Genomic DNA, 23,536 nt, shown 5'->3' on the forward strand with positions numbered 1-23,536 from the left:
CCAGATGCAGAGCACTGCCCGAGTGCAGGCCACTGGGAACTCGCAATACAAAGACAAGAGTGTTGAAGGACCAGCACCGAGGAGTCCAAAGCCACTGATTCCCACGCTACTGAATAGCTTTTTATTAGCTTCGTAGGTTTACCCTGATCCTCCAACAGAACTAGACAGCACTCAGCAGGCTCCGGGGTGAGGAATCCGTAGGATTCCCTCCGTAGAGCTAACTGCTGCGCACACAGCCAGACCTGGCTCCCGCTCCAGAGACTGGCCCACAGCCAGGTCCCTGCCGAGGAACAGGGTGCGCATTTGAGTCCCACATACTTTTTATTAGAGGGTCGGGGTGGTCCCGCTGGCAGGCTCAGGTGAGGCTCCTAGCTGGTGCGGCTGCTGGAAGTGCCCTTCCCAAGGCCGGGAACGTGCGGCCGGATTCCCCCGCTGTCTACAGTAGTACACAAGGGCCCTGCTGCGTGAGGTGGAGGCAGTGCTGGCAGAGCAGGGTCGTGACTGCCCGTGGTCCCTGATTCAGCGGAGGACATCAGGGGGCAGCTAGGGAGGAGAGGCCAGTGTTCAGCATCCCAGGCCGCAGCAGCCAAAGCTGTGTCTGTCCTCTGCTGCAGCTTGCGTGTGCAGGAGGCAGGCCCTCACTCTCCACCCTGGTTGGGTTTGATAAGCCCGTATTCCACTGCTTTCCCCAGGCAGGCCGCAGCAGCCCTGGTGACGGGGCTCTCCTTGCCCTTAGCCAGCACCGACAGGATCTCCAGCACCTCGCTCTCCATGAGGGTGCCGGCGATCTCTTTCGAGGCCTCCACCATGTTCAGTGCCACCACCACACCCCGGTGCTGCAGCTCCTGGTTGGGGCTCAAGAGCAAGGCCTGCAGGATCTCCAGCCAGTGTGTGGTCTGCGGGGAACAGGGCAGTGTCACCAGTCACCACCGAGCAGCAGGCTCAGACCTGGCCGGAGCACTCCTGTATGTCCCGGGATGTCCCCCCACCCGGGGCCATGCAGGGCGTTCCAGACCCGCCTCGCGTTCCCAGCCAAGAAGAGGCACTGACCACTTGGGGGATGCGGCTGCAGAGCGAGGGCCGCATGGAGGTGAGCATGGCCAGGCCCCCCGCCGCGGCCCGCCGCAGCAGCTCGTCGTCCTCACCACTGTACAGCACCAGCAGCTTCAGCCGGTCATTGCCCTCAGCTTCAAAGAGGTCCTGTACCTGCGGCCACAGGGGAGGAGGGGACTGAGCGGGCTGCAGCAGAGCCAAGTGGGGCACGGGTGCCACCGCGCACTGTCTGTCGTGACCCCCGGGCCGCCCTCACCTCCTTGCTCATGGCCAGGTTGCACATGCACTCCGTGGCTGCCCGGCGGATCATCTCGTGCTCCTCGAACATGTAGCCCTCGATCATGGGCACGGCTTTCTCCTTCAGGATCTTCTGCCTGCGGGGCCGGGGTGGAAAGGTCAGCAGCCTCAGCGCTCCCGCCTCCACCTCCGCCTCCCCATCCCTGAGTCCCCACGCAATCGAGCCCCAGGTCAAGGATCTCCCGGGCACCAGAGACCCTCCTGCACCAGGCATGAACTGCGGTGGCTTCCAGCGTCTTCAGCAAGCCTAGGACATAGCACGGGACCATGGAAAATGCTCTACAGCAGGAGTTCGGAGACCAGGGGGCTGCTGACAGTGATGCTAACATCTAACATTTAAGCCCGTACCCTGACTCAGAACTTGGGACTTTTTTTTTCTAAATAACATACAATGTATTATTTGCCCCAGGGGTTGGACTCTCTTAATCCTCACTCACCATGGCCCTACAGTGAAGGCGCAGGGACGCTTACTATCACTATCTTGCAGAAGAAGAAACTGAGGCTGAGTGCGGACAGGGAGCCCAATGTCACACCGTTCACGGTGACAGTGGACGCATACCACTTGGCCACACCCCTGGGAGCGAGCCAGGTGCCGCGTACTTGGGGCTTGTATGTGTATTTTCTCATTTATTGCTCACTACCACTCCTGAGGGAGGGAGTGTGCCCATCCCATTCCACAGAGGGGAAAACTGAGGCACGGAGCAGCACTTGTTTGCGTTACACACTAGCGGCCAATGGAGTCAGGATGTGAACCCAGGCGGTCGGACTCCAGGGCGCGCACCATCACCACCCCAGGCCTCACCCACAGGTGGACCGCGGTATGAGCCAGACCTCAGGGCCTGCCTCCCCAGGTACAGGGACGGGCCTGTGAGGCTCAAGTCAAGCCGTGACCGAAGACAGCTCTTCAAACTGGAAAGTGCTGTCCCGGGGACCTTACCGGAGCCTCTCACTGATCCCCGCCAGGTTCGTGAGAGCCATGAGTGCCTCGAAGTTCTGCAGGCCTGAGCAGCTGAGGTGCAGCAGGGAGACGAGGGGCCGGACCACCTCATAGATCTGCGGTACAGCCAGCTGTCAGGGCGCTCACCTGCGCCACCCCCATCCCCACCGACCCGGAGGCGAGAGGCCACCCCCAGAGAGAAGGCTGCCCTCGCCATCCCAGGGCTCAGCAGGGCCGCCACTTCCTGTCCGTCCCAAGGAGGAGTCAGAGCCCAGGTCAGAGGCCATTAGGGCCCAGTGCGGGGTAGGGGAGAGGCCAGGGTTGGGACAAGACACACACCCGCTCGCCAGGAAAAGTCATCTCTGGGTTGGAGGTGATGGTGAGCTTGGCGAGAGCCTGCGCTGCCTTCGTCTGGCCCACGTCAGTGCCCTCCAGCGCCAGCGGGAGCAGAGCCTGTGGGGACAAGCCGCCAGGGTCCGAGATGTGCCCTTGGAGGGTAAAGCCCAAAGCACCTGCCCCCGAGCCCCGACGGTGGCTCCCTCACCTCTCTCCTCCCTCAGGCCTGTGACACTCCCTGCCCCAGACCCTCTTCCTTGCTCAGGCCTCTCCTTAAGCTGCCCAAACTCCTCCACACACGCTTATTAAGGGCCAGCCGCGGCTTGTGCTGGGCCCCGGCCACGCAGGAGAAAGGAGGAGTCGGGATCTCCCGGGGCACAGACCCGCCCCCGTCGGCATCGCTCACTCGGCAGGAACACGTTCCTGCGGGTCCCTCGTACTGTGTTCCGGCCTCGTCACTGGTGTGGCAGCCGCGGAGTCATGTTTTCTAGACCCTCGGGAAGGAGACTGTGAGCCAGCTTACCTTGCCCCCGCCCTGAGCCACCACCGTGCCGCGGTCCTCTACCTCGTCCACCAGCGCCAGGAAGACCCTGCGGGGAGACGGCGCGGGTGGGCGGGAGCCGGCTCTGGCCGGCAGACAGCCCCGGGCCCTGGCTCGGTCACGGCCAGCGGCTCGCAGGTGGCCCCGCTGCTGCTCCGCTCCCGGGTTCGGAGGTCTGGCGGCGCCGAGGCCGGCTCACCTGGACAGCAGCTCGCGGCAGGAGCCGGTCAGCACGGGGCTCTCGGTCTTCACCATGCACGTCATGGCCGACACCACGCCCGCCGCCAGCAGCTTCTTCACCCGAGCCCGCACGAAAGCCGGCTTGTCCTGGGAAGGAGGCAGCTTAGCTTAGCAGAGGGTCCCCGGCTGACGGGACAGGGAGAGGGCGGCCCTCCTCGCGGCACAAACCGACGGCCGTGAATACGGAGGTAAGAAACCCGCTTCAACGGGAGGCTGCTGCAGGTGCCCGGGTCAAGGGCGCCCTCACCTTGGGGTGCTGCTCGGGCACATGTTGCTTGGCGTACTTGGCCAGCTCCACCATCTTGGGGTCAGGCTCCTCATAGTCGTAGCTGTTGGTACAGTTCACCAGCGCCGAGGCCACCGCAAAGAGCACTGACCTCTCCTCGGACTGCGGGCAGGACGGGGGCGGTCGGGGTGCCGTCCGGGGACAGAGCAGCACGGGACAAATGCCGCCCGGGCCTCCAAGTCTACCCTCGGCTGGACCACTGGGGCGCCAGGATGAATGGGGGAAGCTCCCAGGCCCAACCTGGCCCCAGACTCTGGGGGCTCACACCTGCGACCTCCCTAACTGCTCCAGAGACACTGTCCTGTCCGACGCTGCTCGTGCAGCCCTGGAGGCCCAGGCCACAGAGCGGCCCCGCGGCCTCCCAGCCCTCCCGCCCCGGCGCCACAGGCGCCACTGACCGAGTCCTGCCAAGAAAGCCTGGTCAATTCTAATCCCAGATTCTGTTCCCAGACGACTAGAGGAACCCAGGAGCTACCCTGCTGAGCTGGAACAGAGCCTTCAGGGCAGCCTCATCTTCCACAAACTCTTCCTTCACGTCAGCGTCGAAGGTGAGGTAGGCCAGGCCCTCCACTGCCCAGCGCCGAGTGCCCGGGTCGATCTGGTCATTGCACAGCCACCTGGGGACACGCGGGGGAGTGGGGATCAGAACAGGGGTGTGTCCCCTCTACACTCGAAGCAGCACACATGGCAGGACTCAGAAGGATCTGCCTGGGGCACAGCAGGGTAGAGAGGAGGCCCCGCCCTCCACCCACACTTTTCACTTAAGGCCGAGGTGACAGTCCGGTTGGGAGCCACAGCGACCAAATAACTCACTTTCGACACTGCTTGGCCAGTTTGAGAGTGGAGCCTTCAGCAAACTGCTTCATGCTAAAGTCTGTCCCTCCAGCCGAGCCGAGCTTACACAGGCCCTGCAGGAAGAGGCGAAAACCAGCCGCTGGTCTCTAGGGATGGAGGTGGGCTGGGCTCCTCCGCACCTGGCATGACCCGTCCCTGACATGGTGCCGGGCCCTCTGCAGGTCATGCACAGCCCTACCAGGCTACCACCTAGAGATCTGGCAGCAAATCAGCTACTGGGTGGCTGGGTGGGGGGGTCAGGTGACACACATTGGGTAGAGACAGACATACTGTCCACAGTGCAGTCCTGGACCCCAACTCCCCAGATCTGCACTGGGTTTGCTCTGTTTTTTTCTGTGCCACACAGAGAGCTCTTTGTGGGTGGAGCCAAGACCTGTGTGGGGAGAGGCCCGGTGCCTCTGGCAAGAGAAGATCCTTCTGGGATGGAGAAGCCCAGGACTAAGTGCCCCAAGGAGAAGGACCAGCCTTCCCAAGGGCATGGTTGCAGCAGGCTTATGGGGACCCACCAGGGCCCAAAGCTCCAGCACCTGGGCTGCCTGCAGGCTGAGCCTTTCGATACGGCCCCTCTGACCAGCCTGGCCAACTAGCCTGGCCCAGAGGTCCTCCTGGAGCTTCTCCCACCGCCTCCAGGGGGCAGCAAGTGCCGTCCTGCATTCTCGGGGGTCCTGTCTGCACAAGGCTCATCTCCCTAACTTGACCATGAGCCCTGTGGTCAGGAGGAGCCAGGGCTCATGCCTCTGGCTTTGACATGGCCCTGCACATGCCATACTGCCACCCGGCTGTCCTGGAGCCGCACCCTCCCATACCGGCCCCCCAGTGAACACCCTTGCCTGCAGGCTGGCCTGCCCAGCCCGGGCCTGCCCGGCTCACCACCAGCGCCCGGATGCGGATGCTGTCCTTCTCGCTGCGCTTGTACAGGTCCTTCAGCAGCGAGACGCCGTTAGCCGTGATGAACGAGGCCCGCTTGGCCTTGCCGGCCGCATGGATGAGAGCCTCCACGGCCACCAGCTGCTCCTCCTCCTGCTCAGAGGCGCACAGAGCGATCACGCTCTCCATGACGCCGCTCAGCTCCAGGGCCCGGTTGCCGGCTTCGCACGGGCCCTGCAGGAGGCAGGACACCGTCTGGATGGCCCGCAGCTTCCCGGCCATCCCCTGGCCCTCGAACCAGCTCCTGAGGGGCACAAGGTGACAGCGGTCACACAAAGGCCAGCATAAGGGGATTCTCCTGCCCCCCCCCTTTCTGTCCACCGGCCAGGCATCCGCACTACTTGGGCAGGAACAGCAAAGAAAGCTGCCCCGGGACGGCAAGCCCATGCCGCTGGGCACTGGCTGCCCGGCTTCTCTCGCTAGGCTTTCGGGCCTCCCCGACCATGTAGCTGACCTAGGTCACTCTCGCTCACACCATTTAGCTCCTTTCCTGCACGTATGACAACCCAAAACTGCTCTGCTCCTATCAGGATTTGTCCTCAGTCCCACCTGGAACCTCCTTAAGGGCAGGACTGTCGCGCGGCGCTGCAGTGTCAGAACGGACACCCGAAGGGCTCAGTCCACACAGTGCGTGCCCGAGAGCATTGGCTGTGGCGTAGACTGAAGAAAGAACATTCCGTGGGAAGGCCACTTCGGAAAAAGAAGTGGGCCTTGGGACCACTTTGGTCCCTGTATGGCCTCCCGAGGCTGCTCTCCTGACTGAAACCCTTTCATTGCTGGCCCTCCCCGAGCAGTGCGAACCCGTCGGCACCCCCGGCAGTGGGCCGGCCGGCTCCCTTACCTGATGTAGTTCTCGCAGAGCCGGTGGAAATTCTCCCTCTCGGCGTCACACTTCAGGTCGTCGAAGAGCTTGTTGAGGAGCACGGAGGCACTCATGCGGCTGTTCGCGGTCACGGCGAGCTCTCCAGGAGGCCCCTGCACAGAGCCTCCCACCTCCAGAATCTTCTTCAGGCCTGAAAAGACACCCTGCCGTGAAAGCAGCAAAGGGCTGGCAAAGCGAGGAGGTTCCCTGGGAGGGGCACGGGCAAGCAGGGCCTCCCGGAGACGAGGGTACACAGCGCGGACAGTCGCACGCAGGGCAGGCTCGGAGAGCCGGGGGGGCTGCCGCCGCCTCCAGGGACAGTCGTGGTGTCAGGAAGGGCCCTCGGGAGTGCTCGCATGCTGGCCCTGCCCATGGGGCCAAGTGCTCTGGGGCTTTGAGGTTCCTCATCTGTAACATTGAAGGCAAAAATAACACCCGGGCCTCACAGCATTAGGACGACACCAAAAGATGAACACCCGATAAACGTACTCATAGAGGGCCTTTGCCAAGTTTTCCTTATTTATCTTTTTTAAAGACTTAATTTATTCAGGCGCCTGGGTGGCTCACTGGGTTAAGCCTCTGCCTTCGGCTCAAGTCATGATCTCAGGGTCCTGGGATCGAGCCCCAGGCTCTCTGCTTAGCGGGGAGCCTGCTTCCCCCAGCCCTGCCTGACTCTCTGCCTACTTGTGATTTCTGTCTGTCAAATAAATAAATAAATAAAATCTTAAAAAAAAAAAAAAAAGACTTTATTTATTTGACAGAGACAGAGAGAGAGACAGAACACAACCAGGGGAAGTGGCGGAAGGAGAAGCAGGCTTCCAACTGAGCAGAGAGCCTGATGCGGGACTCGATCCCAGGACCCCGGAATCATGACCAGAGCCAAAGGCAGACGCCTAACGACTGACCCACCCAGGCTCCCCACCTTATTTATCTTTAAAGGGAAACAGAGTGCTGTGAACTGATTTATATATGTGTGTGCGTATCTATGTATACGTGTATGTATGTACTTAGTATCTTTCTTTTTGTTTTTTAAGTACTCTCTTTACCCAGTACAGGGTTTGAGCTCACAATCCCAAGGATCAAGAGTCCCATTTTTCAGGGGCACCTGAGTGATGCAGTCGGTTAAGCAGCTGAGTCTTGATTTTGGCTTAGGTCATGATCTCAGGGTCATGATGTCGAGCCTTGCATCTGGCTCTGTGCTCAGCAGGGGGCCTGCCTGACAGTCTCTTCCTCTCCCCTCTCCCTCTGCCCCTGTTCCTCCATCACAAGCGTGCTTTCCCTCAGTCAATAAATCTTAAAAAAAAAAAAAAAAAGGCTGCATGTTCCACTGAGGAGCCAGCCAGGCGTCCCAAGAGGTGTGAATTTTTACAGTAAACTTCTAAGTATTTTTCTCCAAGTAGAAAGTAATGCACACTCACGGGGAAACACCTCAGATACAGAACGCTCAACCAGCCTTCCCGCTGATGGGCTTGCCCGCCTGCTCGACGCACACACACGTGCACACGGGCGCGGCTGAAGGGTCTCCCCTCTCCTGAGACCACAGTGCAGGCCAAAGGACATGCTTCAGTGCAGACACAGGGCTGGAACAATGACCCAAGCAAGACGTAACAGGTACGCTCAGTGTCCTTCTCCCTCTTCAAAACTGATCTCCTACCTTGGTCAATGACCCAGAGCGTGAGGCTGTTGTTGGGGTCCTTCAGAGACTTCCGGGGCACTGCTTTAATCAGAAGACTCAGAGCATTGTCCCGGCCTTGGCCAGAGACCCCCACCTCAGTCAGCAGCTCCAAGAGGTTACTGATGAGGATCTTGAGCTCTCGCGCAGGATCTGGCAACGAGAAGGCATCAGTGAACCCCACGGTGGCCCGGCCCTGCCTGACCCCGACCCCCCCAATAGGCCATGGAGACACAGGAAGGGGACCCCTGGGCTCCAGCCTTCCCTGTAGGTACCCTTCTCTGCAGGCTTCCAATCTAGAGTAAAATACTGCCACCAAGCCATATCCCTAAACAACCTGCGGAGGCCAGTGTGGTCCCCAAAGAGCTAGCTTGGCTGGCTCGGCCCCTTCCCCTCCACGATCGCAACACCCCAAGGACCGCAGACCTGCTTCCACTCACCCACAATGATGGCTCCTTCTTTGCCTCTGAAGCCTTTCTTGACGCCTTCCTTGAGGGCGTCGAATATAACCTGCAGGAGGTGGCAGGCAGCCAGGGACACAGCCTGGTTTTCCACGCCAAGGATGGAGACCACACGCCGCGTTCCCAGCACGCTCAGAGTTGCCACTGTCTGGGTGGGAGAGGGGGACAGAGCCTCCCGTTGGTGGAGGGCAGCCACAGAGATCCCTAACTGTGGGTGTGAGTGTGGCCAGAAGGGGAGACAACATCTCGGTGGAAGGACCAGCTCCAAAGGGAATCAAAGTGGGCCTGACTGAGGGTGTGACCCAGGGCAATGCCAGGATTATTTGCGGGAAAGGCTTCTAAGGGAAACATTCCAGAGGAATCCACCACTACCTCTCCTCAGCTTGTCAGAGCAGACAGGAACACTGTGGCCCGAGGAATAGCTGCTTTGGTTTGTGTTTCCCTAACAAGGAGCCCCAGAAGTCTGGACAAGCTCCATGACCCCAGGTCCAAGGATCCCTGGTTCCTTTCCAATGGTGACCCTGAGGCTCCGTCTGCACCCTCGGGATGCGGACATGCATGGTACGGACAGCAGGGCCTCTCCGTCCCATTTCTTTTTCTTTTTCTTTTTTTTTTTAAAGATTTTTTATGTATTTATTTGACAGACAGAAATCACAAGTAGATGGAGAGGCAGGCAGAGAGAGAGAGGGAAGCAGGCTCCCCGCTGAGCAAGAGCCCGATGCGGGACTCGATCCCAGGACCCTGAGATCATGACCCGAGCCGAAGGCAGCGGCCTAACCCACTGAGCCACCCAGGCGCCCCTCTCCGTCCCATTTCTAAGCTGGATATCCCAAAGGCTCACCTGAAAGGGGCAGGAAAGCTGAAAGAGGTGGATGGAATTCACATGGCTTTACCGTTCTTAGTTCTGGGAGACCCAGAAATATAGCCTGGGTTTGGCCTAAAGAACTTTCATGGACTATCCCACAGCTCCATCCCTGATCTCAGAATTGTGGGCACCTCTCAAAGGAAACAAGGGTCAAGTCCCTTCCGCTGGGTCCAGCCAGCTCAGGTAAGAAGTACAGCCTGGACTTCGCCAGGGCAGGACTGTTCCTGCACAAGTGTCTGTGCTGGACATGTGCTGTCTATACGGACAACCAGCTCAGGGTCAAGCCTCTCCTATCTGGTCCCTGTCTGAGTACAGATGTTCTGGGTGACATCACTGACCACATCATTGGCTGGAGGACACTCCTGCAGGGGAAACGTCAGTTTGATGGTTGGAGAACGATAGGGGCCCCTTTCCTTGCAAGACCTTGCTTTTATTGCACAATGAGTGAGTCCGAACAAGGCATCTCTGAGCTGGCTCCAGGACAGAACGGGCTCCATGGGTGTCCATGGGCTCCCTTCACTTTTTACAAGCCCCAGTTCATCCCAAATCATGATGGGTTTTGGGGGAACCATTTTAATTTTTCCTCTCATGACATGTCCCCTTGTATTCCACCTTCCATTCTTCTGGGAATACAGAGTGGATCGTGGCAGGGTGGTGCGTGCACGGACCGTGGCAGTAGCCAGCCCCGCCGCCCCACCTACTCGTGACTGGTGCTCCGAGCAGATGCCGACTAGGGTGCGCAGAGCCGCCAGCATCAGGTCAGCCTCGCCCGTGTCCAGCAGGCGCTGCAGGAGCTCAACCCCGTTGCTCCGGAAGATCTTCTCAGCCCCAGCATCCTCCCGGGCCAGCACCACCAGGTTCTGGGAAGCCTGCGTCAAAGGAAGCGCACCATCCCGTGGACGCTACCCACAGCACGGGCCAGGGCGAGCAGCGAGCCGGAGCTCTGGACCGCGCTGCTTCCATTCAGCGGCTGAGCGACCCGGGTCATAAATGGAACCTCTGTGAACTTCAGTTTCCTCCAGTAAGGAAGGGAAAGGACACACGCAGGCCCTAGGCCCTGTAGGTTCTCCCTCGGGCTCTGGGAGCCCGGCTGCATGACCCGAGGAGCACAGGGCAGCACAGCAGGCCAGCAGCGGCTGGTGGGCCAACACCGCTCACGGAGAGGGCACCGCTGGGGCAGGGACAGGGGGCTGGGGGAGGGGGGCGGCTGTAGTGGGAGTCCCGCCCCCACTCGCTCGGCCCAGACCTATACCTTTTGCTTCTTCTCGGTGCCTTTCTCTTGTGGGTCCAACAGTATCTGAAACATCTGCTCCACTTTGGCATCCGTCGAGGACATGTATCGCACCTACAACAAACCAGTGAGGCACGGGGAGGTCCCTCTTGGAGCCAAAGACGGCGCATTCCCTGTGTGCTCTCTTCCGCTCATCCCGGCGCCTGGCTCGTGTCCTCAGGAGGCACAGCTAGGACATCTGGGCCGCGGGCTCACCCCACGCTACCCTGGGCAGGAAGAGACTCGCCTGGCAGCTTCGCCCAAACTTCCCGCGGCTGTTTTCCCTCCTGAGCTACTTCCCACTCGGGCAGCAGGGGCGGCGCTAGTGCGAAGGCGGTGCCATTCAGAAGGCAAGGCACCCTGGGAGCCACAGGGCCACCCCCTCCCGGAGGAGCCATCCATGTCGTGGCAGCATGGATGTTGTGCCCCTGGCCCTCAACCCAGCACTGACACCTGCAGCAGGGGAGCCAGCAGGTCAGAAGGTAGCTTTCAGAGGCTCCAGCATTCTGAAAACTTAAAAAGAACCTGATGGACCAAGATCACTCTCAGCCCTCTCCCTCCCTAGGGCCCAGGGCATGGGTGGTGGCACGTACCCAGCATGTGTGCTATTCCCCGCATCCCCCTTTGCATCCATGGCAGACATGACCAATCAGTCGTGCATGGGGTGCTCTGCTAGGCCCGCCAACCTGCTTCCTCATCCATCTCAACACAGGGCTCTAGGCAGCTCCTGCTCACCAGAGCTGGCACAGAGCAGAAACAACCTGCCTTCCCACGTCTCAGCCTTTCTAGAGGCATCTGCCAGCGCATTCCCTGCTCTCCCTGGGACAGCGTTGTAACATCATGGGATCTGGTTAATTTAAGCTGGGCTGTGTTCATGATGGGCTTTAGACTCCTTTCTCCTAAAGTAACTTTTTTAAAAGATTTTATTTATTCATTTAACAGACAGAGATCACAAGTAGGCAGAGAGGCAGGCGGGGGGTGGGGGTGGGGAACAGGCTCCCCGATGAGCAGAGAGCCCGATGTGGGGTTCAATCCCAGGACCCTGAGATCATGACCTGAGCCGAAGGCAGAGGCCTAACTCACTGAGCCGTCCAGGGACCCCCTAAAGTAACTTTTAACGTATATACTATGCAACAATGTCTCTTTCTATATCACAAAGTTAATGGATGAAGCAGTAGCTCTGAAAAACTCCATCAATCTCCCTCAGTTCCCCAGGGCTCATGCTGTTACCATTCTGATGCATTATCTCTGAAAATAGTTTTCTTCATATTTACACGCCCAAGTGGGCCCACAGAAGAAAACATGGTACTGTTTTGAGGGTGCACATGAGGTATTATTTCAACATGAACAGTATCCTCCCGTATGTGTTACAGCATACTTGGCTTTTTTCATATAAGAAGTTGTCTCTTGGGGCACCTGGGTGGCTCAGTGGGTTAAGCCGCTGCCTTCGGCTTAGGTCATAATCTCAGGGTCCTGGGATCGAGCCCCACATCGGACTCTCTGCTCAGCAGGGAGCCTGCTTCCTCCTCTATCTCTGTCTGCCTCTCTGCCTGCTTGTGATCTCTGTCTGTCAAATAAATAAATAATTTTTTTAAAAAATCTTAAAAAAAAATTAAAAAATAATAAAAAAAAAAGAAGTTGTCTCTTTCCACGACTATACATGGCTGTCTATAAATCTACCTACTCCTGGTAGCTGTGACACAGGGGTCCACAGTAAGGGGAGCACCCCGTTTATTAAGCCACTCCCCTATCGCTAGGCAGTTAGCCAAGCTCCAACTTCATATTACAATAAACAAGGCTGAAATAAACACACACATGCCTGCTTGTGTACACGGTCAAGGCTTCTTCAGGGGAGACAGCAAATAAACATACTGGATCACAGGATACGCTCATTTAAAATTTTAAGAGCTATGTTCAGGTGCTCCCCGAAGGAGCTGTACCAATATGCACCAACTCCAGCACTCAAGATCGAGCCCGCCACTTAAGCGTCTGCCTCCCTTCTTCTAGCAAAGTGTACATACTTTAAAAGTTTGCTGAACAGACCACTGAAAAGACAGCATCTTGCTGTTATTTTCACTTGCTTCTCCCTAACCACTAGCAAGGCTGAGCTTCAGTCCAAAAGTTTGTTTGCCATCAGTATCTCCTGTGTTGTCCTTTGCCCGGATCCATTGACCAGTGGGACCAGTGTCCCTCTACCACCTGTCAAAGCCTCTCTCTCAGTCATTCACGTACCTTCTCCTGAATCTGGCCGCCGATGTTCCTCAGGGCCTCCTGGAAAACTTTGTTCTTGGGTTCCAGGCTCACACATCTCTGCAGGTCAAGGACAGCCTGATCAAGGCGGCCCAACTTCTCTAGGGCTTGGCTGCGCCGGTAAAGTGCTTTGACATCTCCTCCGTCCTTTTCGATGGCTGAGCACAAACGGGAGCTCTGTCAGCACCCATGACGCCACCGTCTCCAGGCAAAAGCAGTAGGGAAAGGTCTCGAGGGCCCGAGGAAGGTGGGGGGACAGATGTGGGACTCAGTATTCCAGCCTCAGAAAGGTGAGGGTAGCTGCAGAGAAGGAAACGCCCAAGGAAGTGGGAAAGAGAGAAGGCAGAAGTGTTTCTGGGGCCAAAGGGAAAGGAAAATGTGAAGGTGCAGTGGAACCAGAGTCCTTGCCCACCACAGCTCCACACCGCAGCCCAGTCTCCTACCTTTGGATGCCTCGGTTTCTGCTTTGTCGTAATCTTCCTGTAAGAAAAGGAGCAGGAGCTTGAGAGGCTGGTCATCTTCCTTTCAGGGCACTAGCTGGGCAGCAGGGCTGGGCTCTAGTAGCCACTCAAGTCCCCACCACCCGGAGGCCCAAAAGACATCAGACAAGTAAGTGGAGGTGGCCTGGGAAGGTGAACACCCAGCCAGGACCCAAACAGCAGCAAGATGGTCAAACCGGGCCCAGGCAGGGCAGAAGAGGGGCAGAGGAAGAGCAGCAGGCTCCCTCACCAGCTTGAGGTGACAGGCGGCCCGGTTTCGGTGCAGAATGGCCTGGTCCTGGGGCGTAGCGCCCAGACCTAGGGCCTGAGTGTAGGCCGTCAGGGCGCCCTCGTAGTCCCCGCATTTGAACAGCTCGTTGCCCTCCTTTCGCAGCTGCTCCACCGCACTGGCCTGTGGAGGGAATGGGTGGAAACGCTGGGGGTGGGCTCAGGCCAGGGTCAGGGAGCTGGGAGACAAGAGACCGGGGGGCAGGGGCAAGTCCCATGGAGGGCCAAGACGGGGAGGAGGAGGCCGGGGTACGGTCAGAGCAGGTGGGAAGTGGTGATGGAACGGGAGGACCGGTACGCACCCCGGGGGCGGCGGCCCGGGGCTCGGGGGTGCCTGGACCACTCACAGTCATCGCGGAGGGAGGGCGTCCAGGACGCGCGCAGGCGCAGTCTCTGGGGCGGAGCGGGACCAGGCTAAGGAATCGGGCGTCGGCTGCCCCGCCCCGGTCCTGCGTCAGAGGCGGAGGCAGAGAAGGGGCGGGGACAAGGAGAGAGCGCGCCGGTGGGCGGGGCTCTGATCCGCGCGGCAGAGCCTAGTCTGTCCCCACCGGGACCTGCAGGGGGCGCGCGGCGGAGGACCGAGAGGAAAGACGGCTGGGGCGCTGGCGCCGGCCCCCGCCGCGACCGCGGCAGAAGTGCACGAGGTCGGCAGTCATCAGGGCCACGAGCAGCAGGGTATAGAGGCCCAGGGCTAGGAGCGGACCCCGACCCCTGTAGGAGAGGAGAGAGTATTAGGACGCTGGCCCCAGCCGCGCGCTTGCTGCTGCAGCCTGTCGGTTACAGAGCCCTTGAGAGTCAGAGAAAGCTCGGGACACCCCTCTCCCCCGATCAATGTAGAATTCGTAAATAGAAATTCAGGGGATCACAGATGCCATGAAGCCATCCATGGACAGATTTAGTTTTGAAAACCCCGACTATAATGGATGTAATCCACGCACTACAAGATCCTCTCGGTCTGACACCTGTCCCACCTGACCCCAGCCCCACAGTGCACGCAATGGCTCCCTGTTTACCCGCTTACACAGCCCCCTGAACTTCCTTTCACAGAACTGTTTGTAATTGTGTATTCACGCGATTTTCTGTTTGAAGTCTGCCCCTCCACTCGTCTGTATGCTACAAACTTCCCGCCCCAGGAATGAAAAACAGAGCTTGTTTGCCAGTGTTCCGGGGGTTCTGGGGTTTGGAGTTCTCACCTGAGGATGGGTGGAGGCGGAAGGGCGGACAGGTTGACCTGGTACAAGGCCTCAAATTCAGCCTGGGTGCAGCAGGAGCCCCCTGCAGCCTGCAGGTGGCAGCAGAAGGCTTCCTCCGGGGTATCCGAGAGCCGAGGACAGAAAAAACCGGGGTAGCGGCGGCCATCAGCATCCCAGGTGGTCTGGCACAAGTGAGGGTGGTGGGCCAATGCTGAAGGGGGGGAAGAGACTGAAGGGGGCTGGAGACTGGCAAGAATGGTCTGCCCACACTCAACTCCATCCCTCTGGAGAGTGAAAATGATCAGCCCTTATCAAAAGGGCAGACTCCCTTCCTCCCCACTGGCTCCCCAGAGCAGCTCATACCCTGCTGAGCTGATAGGGGCCTGAAGAGGGGTGCGCGCAGAGGAGACTGGGTACCTGAGAGAGAGGTCGGCTGAGCAAGCGTCGCCCAGCTGAAGAACAGCAGCAGCCCCACGGTCAGGCCAGTCAGCAAAAGGCCTAGCCTCCTTTGAAAGCCCATGAGAGGTCACGTCCACCTGAGCGCTGGTCTTAGGAACCCCAACATCTCTCTTTCTAAGCCATGGCTGCAGACAGTAGGAAAATAAAAATCAAAACCGCAAGGCCCCTGGGCGCCATGAACACAAACCTGAAGCTTCTACCACAGTCCTCTGGAGGCGAAAGTGACTGAGGTTCTATTTTCTGTTGGAAAACATGGGGACTGTGTCTCCATCTGCCTAAGGTTTTCTGAACTGAATGGGAAAAGGTTCAGAAAACTAGAGCTCAGAATGAGGCACGAGAGGGAAGTCGAGCCATTAGGCTGAAAAAGAGATAAAGCCAGGTATGTTTCTCTCTACCCACTCTCAATTTCCAGGCTGCCGTGGAAGCCCTGGGAATTCTGGCCGTTCCATTTCAGGCCCCAGGGACCTTAGTTACAGCGTTTGGAGCTTCCCTCCCTAACTCCTGCATCATGGCAACCACTAAGACTAGCTGCAAAACAAGGGCGAGTCCTTCCATTAGCTTTTCCCTTGAGCCCTTGTCTGCCCCAGCTACCAGCCGAAACACAGAAGCTACCAGTCTGATTGGAGTACTGTACTTCGCAAACCAGTTCACAGGAAAAGCTCTTCCAGGGTCTCTAGTTCTCTCTTACCCCTTAAACCTCATAGCAGCCATCTGCTGAGACAGGGATTTTCTCTAGAAGGCCCAAGGCCACCAGCCAGCAGTGCTGTTATTCCAGAGTCTGTGAAGACCTGACGATGTCATGCTCCCAGAACAGCATGACAGCAGTTACCATCTGAGGGGCGCACAGCAGGTGTCTAGGGACTGAAGCAGGAACACTGATGGTACAAGAAAGAAATGCAGCCCCCGAGAACAAAGAAGACAGTTCTCGCAGAAACATCACTGCTGTCTGGGAGTCTAACCCTGAAGCAGTTAGGCAGGCTGCTAGTGTAAGTTCCGGTTTCCAGAGGGTCAGGCTGTAGGGTCTTCTGGGCCCAAAAGTGAGGCTCCCATGCCCATCCCAACCAGTTCCTCCCTGCAGGGAAAACCATTTTTAGAGCACTTGGAGAATTTTCAGAACATTGACATTGAAGACTGTCTTTTCACAGGACGAGAGGATCCTTCTGAAGGACGTTGCCTTTGACCCTAGGAGTCCGGGTGAATTGCCCTTCCTCCAAGGCCAATAGTCCCCGGATTTCTGACCCGGATCTGGCACTCTGTGAGAATACTGTCTTATTTCTTGTTTGTCTTCCTCCTCGCCGAGACTGTGGGTTCTCAGAGAGGCCGGCCATGTCCTTCTTGCACCCACAGCGGAGCAGCTCCCCTCACCAGCTGGTCTCTCCGCCAGGATGTCAGCTCCCCAGAAACCAGTCTGTCTGGGTCGGACTCCACAGTCACCGGCCTCCGCGGCGCCAGGGGGCGCTGTGGACGCTCTGTCTGGGTTCAAGGGGCTCCTGGGACGTCAGTCGCCTCCCCCACGCGCGCGATGGGCTCCGAGGCGGCGCAGCTGGTGGAGGCTGCGGACTTTGCGGCTCGCAAGCACCGACTGCAGCGGCGGAAGGACCCCGAAGGGACCCCCTACATCAACCACCCTATCGGTGGGCGCACCGCCCGGGGAGCAACCGCAGCGGTGTCTGGGGGTTGGGGACCGGGAAGGGAACGCGGAGGGCCTACGCTTCATTGAGTACCTACATTGTACCGGGCTTTGTGCCGGGCACTTTTCGTGTTTAAGCCTCGCAGCAACGCGGGACGGTAGGCATGATTGTTCTCCTGCACAGATGACACGCAAAGAGAGTAAAGGTCATCTGGCTAGCGACAGGCCACATCTGGCTCTGCAAAACCCGCAGTACGCAGCCTGGGGCTCCCTCAGGTCTGACTTCCTGCTTTGCCCCGTCAGGTGTGGCTCGGATCCTGACCCATGAGGCGGGAATCACTGACATTGCGGTGTTACAGGTAACTCCCCTCGTTCTCTCCTCGGAGGCTAGGGTGGGGATCATGGACCCCACTCGGCCCTGGGCAGCCCTTGCCTGGAGTCACAGGACTAAGGGGAAGCCTGTCCCCAGGCAGCCCTGCTCCATGACACAGTGGAGGACACAGACACCAGCTTGGATGAGGTGGAGCGGCACTTTGGGGCGCAAGTGCGGCGGCTGGTGGAGGAGGTGACAGATGACAAGACTATGCCCAAGCTGGAGAGAAAGCGGCTGCAGGTGGAGCGCGCACCCCACAGCAGCCCCGGGGCCAAACTGGTGAAGCTGGCAGACAAGCTGTACAACCTGAGGGACCTGAATCGCTGCACCCCAGAGGGTACGCTCCCCCACCTCCGGGGGAAAGGGGGAGGTGTCCACCTTCTGGAGGCACAGGTTGGTTAGTTCCCGGGGGAGTGGGGGAAGAGCCTGGGCCTTCTAGTTGGTTCCCCAGCTAATCCTACTAGCCCACTCTGATCTTGCGCACCGTGAAAGTGCAACAGCTGGGTCAAGGGGACGTTTTCAGGTCAAATCCCAGCGGGAGCTCATCTCCTGGCCCTGCAGCAAGCCCTCCAGGAAGTGGGCAGAAGGCAGTGCTATCCTGGATGCCATGTGAGAGGTTTTCTGCCCATTCTCATGCAGGATGGTCTGAACATCGAGTCCAGGAATACTTCGAGTGGGCAGCGCAAGTGGTGAAGGGGCTTCAGGGAACAAACCGACAGCTGGAAGATGCTCTAAAGCAGCTGTTTAAGGAGCGGGGGCTGACGCTCTGAGCAGTCCTTGGAGCCATCAGGGGCCCAAATTCCAGCCTTGGCCGGGCCAGAAAGATTTCCTGTTCCCGCCTTTCGGTGCCTCTCCATCTCCCTCCCTGACTGGTTCAGCCCAGATACAAGAGGCCAAGAGACACTTGCGTCTTCTCACTCTGAAGGTGTCCTGCCGACTCAGCTGAGCCCTGGATTGTGGAAAAAAGATCCTAATGCCCTTACTGCCCTTTCTCCAGGCTTCGGTCTGTTTGCTATTTTGTATGAGCGAACTCTGGCCCCTCAGGGACTTGGGCTTCCATAAACACTAGTTCATAAGTCATTATGTAAAAATAAAGCATTCTGGGTAAAGCGTTAAGTTCTCGCTGCTCCTTCCCCAGCCTGCCGAATGGGGAGCAGGGAGGCGGGATACCTGCCCTTGGACGTGGCAGGGAGCCTGCCCCCAGGGACAGGTCAGGGTCCCGACCCCTCCCCGCCTGGCTTCCTTATCAGTGAGATAGGCTGTGTAATTACTAGGGTTAGACTAGGTCACGTGTCAGACGGAGCCTGACCCGAAGGTGTTCAGGAAATGGTTGACAGTCTTCCTCCTTTAAGAACGTTGGTGAAAAAAGGAAAAAAGTTGGACGGGATGACAGATGTTTTGGAAAGGAATGCCACCTGCTTACCAGCAACAACAGGACAGGGCCCGTGGGGGTGCTGCGAGTCCCTCACATCCCAGACTGCCCCGGAAACTCGTCGCCATGCGCAGCGCATCCCAGATCTCAGCCCCAACTCGCCGGGTCCTTTGGTTACTAAGAGACGCGGACTTCCGGTCGTCTCCGGAAGTGGCCCCGAGGCGGCCCCACGCTCGGAGGCTGTGGTGGGCGGGGCCTGGGAGAGGCGGCTGCCGGCTCCGTGGCGTCGGTGCGCTGCGGGGCTGCAGGTGACGGGTTTCCGGTCGCCGCTAGCCACAGAGTTATTAGCCCCTTGGAAAGGGCACACCTGGGGAAGGAGGAAGTGGTTAGGTCAAAGGCCATTTCGCGCTCGACCACGGTGGTTATTTGCCCAAAGAAGGCTCCCGTGCAGTTTCTGCAGGGAAAAATGGTGAAGGGCCGCAAGAAGGCGACTTAAAAGGAAATGAGTTTCAGGGTAGTCCCACGTAAACGGATAAGGAAAGTGAAAAAATTCAGTGCAATCCTCTAAGCCTGGCCTGGATGAGATCTGTTTTGGAGAATTTTGGTTTCAGTTTAATAAGTTATTTGGGGGAGGCGGAATTACAGGATTTTTAAAAACTTTATTCCTTACACTTAAATAAATATATTTACATATATACTTCTATATAAATAATGTTAGTAAATCAATAATTTATTAATAGAATAGTAGTACTTTATATATTGATAGTGTATTTATTACTATACTATTAATTTATATATGTGAAACCTGCGGTTTATATATTTAATATTAAAATATGTAATCTGCAGCTTTTAAGTGGCTTAAAATGAAGGTTTCAGGACATTTAATAAAAATTCCATTACTTACAGAATGCCAGGGGTATTTGTCTCACAGGGTGCTCGATGTTGTACAAAAAAAACTTTCCATAAGTGTTACTTCATCTGTTCTGTATAATAACCAGATAAGGCAGTGCTGGGAAGGGATATTCTCATTTTACAGACAAAACATGAAGCTCAGGGAGGTGAAAAGACTTGTTAATGGCCAAACAGATGGGGCAATGACAGAGTAAGGACAAGTTCCTTTTTTACCACACTATTGGGCCTTTAAAACTTTTGTTTATTTACCTTTAAAAAAAATTTTTTTTTTTTAATCTGAGAGGAATGCCTGGGTGGCTCAGTCATTAGGCATCTGCCCTTGGCTCAGGTCATGATCCTGGTGTCCTGGGATCGAGCCCCATGTCTGGCTTCTTGCTCAGCGAGGAGCCTGCTTTTCCCGCTCCAGCTCCCCTATGCTTGTGCTCCCTCTCTTCACCATCTCTCTCTCTCTCATAAATAACCGTAAAAAAAAAAATTAAAAAAAAAAAAGGTTTTATTTGAGACAGTGAGAGGGAGAGCACAAGCAGGAGAAAGGGCATAAGGTCTAAGCAGACTCCCCAGTGAGAGGGGAGCTTGACGCAGGCTCAGTCTCACAACCCATGAGATCAGGACCTGAGTCAAAATTGAGTCTGACACTTAACGGACTGAGCCATGCAGGTGCCCTTAACTCAACAGAGATTTTTAAACAATCAGAAACTTGAAAGTTGTGACATTTTAGAATAAGGAACCTTTCCCCTGAACCGTCTGAGATTATAGGCATAACTCCAAGATCCTGCAGGTTCAGTTCCAGACTGCGACAATAAGGGGGATATCACAATAAAGCGGGTCAAGTGAAACTTTATGGTTTCCCAGTGTATGTAAGTATGTTTACACTATTCTGTAGTGTGCTAAGTGTGCAACAGCATTATATCTAAGAAAACAGTGTGTGTACCTTAATTTAAAAAATACTCTATTGCCAGGACGCCTGGGTGGCTCAGTTGGTTAAGCAGCTGCCTTTGGCTCAGGTCATGATCCCAGCGTGCTGGGATCGAGTCCCACATCGGGCTCCTTGCTCAGCGGGGAGCCTGCTTCTCCCTCTGCCTCTGCCTGCCATTCTGTCTGCCTGTGCTCACTCTCTATCCCTGACAAATAAATAAATAAAATTAAAAAAAAATACTCTATTGCAAAAAAAAAATCCGAATCATCCTTTGAGCTTTGGGTGAGTGGTGATCTCTTGGCTGGTAGAGGATCTTGCCTCCTTTGATGGCTGCTGACGGATCAGGGTGGTGGTTGCTGAAGGTGGAGGAGCTGAGGCCATTTCTTGATAATTTAGTTTGCCACACTGATTGACTCTTTCCACTAGTGATTTTTCTGTAGTGAGCGAGGCTGTCTGATAGCATTTTACCTTCAGCAGAACTTTTTTTTTTTTTTTTAAGTAGGTTACACACCTAGCATGGCCCCCAGTGCCAAAGCAGGGCTTGAACTCCCAACCCTGAGATCAAGACTGGGCTAAGATCAAGAGTTGGACACTCAACCAGCTGAGCCACCCAGGCCCCCCTAGAACTTCTCTTAAGTCATCTCTATACCCAACATGGGGCTCAAACTTACAGCCCCAAGATCAAAAGTCACGTGCCTCCCCAACTCAGCCACATGCAGTAGAACTTCTTTTAAAATGGGAGTCAATCCAAGTTTCTGTAATATTGTAAATCCTTTGTTGTCATTTCAACAATCTTCATAGTATCTTCACCAGTAGACATCATCTCAAGAAACCATTTTGCTCATCCATAAGAAGCAACTCATCCATTCAAGTTTAATCATGAGATTGCAGCATTTCAGTCTCATCTGCGGGCTCCACTTTAAAAAAAAAAAGATTTTACTTATGAGAGAGAGAGTGAAAGAGCAGGGGGAGGAGGAGAGGGAGAAGCAGGGTCCCTGCCAAGCAAGAAGCCCAATGTAGGACTTGATCCCAGGACCCTGGGATCATGACCTGAGTCGAAGGTAGCCTCTTAACAGACTGAGCCACTCAGGGGTCCCCAGGCTCCACATCTAATCCTAGTTCTTTTGCTTTTCCACCATATCTGCAGTGACTTTCTCCACAGACATCATGAACCCCTCAAAGTCATCCATTGGGATAGGAATCAACTTTTCCGAATTGGAATCCTGCTAATGTTGCTCTTTTTATTTCTTTACACAAAGCATGATGGGATCTAGAATGGTGACTCCTTTCCAGAAGGATTATTGCTTTTGGTGTTATATCTAAGAAATCGTTGCCACAACGTCATGAAGATTTCCTCCTGTTTTCTTCTGAGTTTCATAGTTTTAGCTGTTACATTTGGATCTTTGATCCATTTCAATTTTTGTGTGAGGTGTAAGATAATCTTCCAACTTCGTTCTTTTGTATGTGGATATCCAATTTTCTCAACACCATTTATTGAAAAGACTCTCCTTACAGCACTTAGTATTTTGTCCTAAGTATGTATCACTCTGTAAGTTTACTTTTTTTTTTTTTAACCTAAATCATCTCTACACCTAACGTGGGGCTCCAAAATCAGGAGTTGCATGCTTTACTGACTGAGCCAGCCAGGCACCCCAGTACCTTTCTTTTCCTTTAGCAATGCTTTGAGATCTATTCATGTTAATGCACATGAGTGTTTAGCTCATTCTTTTAAACTACTTTCTAGTATTTCATTATATGAATGGACAATATTTCTTTATGCATTGCCTTTTTTTATTATCTATTTGTCAGAGAGAGAGTGAGTGAGCACACAAGCAGGGGGAGCAGCAGGCAGAGCAGAGAAGCAGGCTCCCCACTGAGCAAGGAGCCCGATGCAGGACTTGATGCCAGGACCCTGGGATGATGACCTGAGCTGAAGGCAGACACTTAACTGAGCCACCCAGGTGTCCCTACACCTTCTCTTAAAAAAAATTATTTATGCTCTGTGTCCAATGTGCGGCTTGAACTCACAACCCTAAGATCAAGAGGCATACCCACCACTGGCTTATGCATTCTGGATTTTCGCTTTTCCCGAAGAACACCTTTGTTCTCCCACTGAAGTTTTGTACACTGCAAACTCTTAGCCTTTGCTGTTTAGGCCATTTCTCCCTCCCTCTGTATGGGAGTGCACCTGCCACCAGATCCTGGCTTGGCAGTCATGTTCCCTAAGTCTGAAAGCATTATTTCATGGACTCCAGGGATCTACTGATGCTAACTCGATGTCTGCCGGCGTTCCGGTGGTCTTTCCTTTTGGTTTCTCTCTTGTTGATTTGTAGGGGTTTTTTGTTTTTGTTTTTTTGCAGTATGTATATGGGAGGATTTTTTTTTTTAAACATCCCTTTCTTGGAACTTGGTGAGTGCTTCCATTTAAGGACTCCTACGTATCTTCCTTTCTGAAGAATGCACCCGCTATCCTTTTGACGGTTTCCTCTTCCCTACTCACTAGTCTCTCCTAAAAGTGCTGCTAAATGCTATGTCATTGCTTCCAAGTCTATCCGCCTTTTCTTCTTTCTTTGTATTTGAGAGAGAACATGGGAGCTAGGGCGTAGGGGTTGGGGCAGAGGGAGAGCAAATCTTGGGCAGGCTCCCCACCAGGTGTGGAGCCCGACACAGGGTTCGATCTCACGACCCTGACTGAGACCGTGACCTGAGCCAAAACTAAGAGTTTGCTCAACCAGCTGAGCCACACAGGCGCCCCTATCTGCCATATTTCTTAACCTCTTTTATATTTTCCTTTTACCTTGGTGGTGGGTTCGAGGGATTCCTCAGCTCAGTTTTCCAAATGCACAAGTCTCTGTGTCATCTGCACTGAATCTGGTGTTTCTGCCACCCGTAGAGTCTATTTCAATAAAATATTTTGGGGGCCTGCTTTTATTTTGTCACATTTTTCCTTGCGGTCTCTTCGCTTTCTCTCCTGTGCTCCTTGCTTGGCCTGGCTCTGGCCCCTTGGTCACTCTCAGTCACCTGTGTGTGCCACTCGGGCTTGGAGGGCTCCCGGCCACTGC

At 55.7% G+C, this 23,536-nt stretch overlaps 2 protein-coding genes across 3 annotated transcripts; one reads left to right on the forward strand and one right to left on the reverse strand.

Moving 5' to 3' along the window:
- Positions 1–98: 98 nt before the first annotated feature.
- UNC45A (unc-45 myosin chaperone A) lies at positions 99–18,812 on the reverse strand. 2 transcript variants are annotated; one of them, XM_044232193.1, is made up of 23 exons: positions 18,698–18,812; positions 15,230–15,396; positions 14,813–15,023; positions 13,967–14,330; positions 13,582–13,743; positions 13,296–13,332; positions 12,835–13,010; positions 10,585–10,677; positions 10,034–10,201; positions 8,447–8,615; positions 7,989–8,159; positions 6,314–6,485; positions 5,416–5,716; positions 4,504–4,598; positions 4,166–4,307; positions 3,652–3,792; positions 3,364–3,491; positions 3,147–3,213; positions 2,627–2,740; positions 2,288–2,403; positions 1,310–1,427; positions 1,051–1,206; positions 99–896 (listed from the first exon to the last, which is right to left on the reverse strand). In XM_044232193.1, exons 4-23 carry the CDS (start codon positions 13,970–13,972, stop codon positions 639–641), a joined length of 2,790 nt encoding a protein of 929 aa, XP_044088128.1. In that variant the 5' UTR covers positions 13,973–14,330; positions 14,813–15,023; positions 15,230–15,396; positions 18,698–18,812; the 3' UTR covers positions 99–638. The 2 variants fall into 2 exon arrangements, with proteins under 2 accessions (XP_044088128.1, XP_044088127.1); XM_044232192.1 differs by having other exon boundaries at positions 13,922–14,330.
- HDDC3 (HD domain containing 3) lies at positions 16,765–18,390 on the forward strand. The gene is made up of 4 exons (XM_044232194.1): positions 16,765–16,905; positions 17,205–17,260; positions 17,371–17,611; positions 17,914–18,390. The coding sequence occupies exons 1-4, from the start codon at positions 16,794–16,796 to the stop codon at positions 18,042–18,044; spliced, it is 540 nt and encodes a 179-aa protein (XP_044088129.1). The 5' UTR covers positions 16,765–16,793; the 3' UTR covers positions 18,045–18,390.
- Positions 18,813–23,536: the final 4,724 nt, after the last annotated feature.

The sequence above is a fragment of the Neovison vison genome, chromosome 13, assembly GCF_020171115.1.
Source record: "Neovison vison isolate M4711 chromosome 13, ASM_NN_V1, whole genome shotgun sequence".
Classification (NCBI taxonomy): Eukaryota; Metazoa; Chordata; class Mammalia; order Carnivora; family Mustelidae; genus Neogale; species Neogale vison.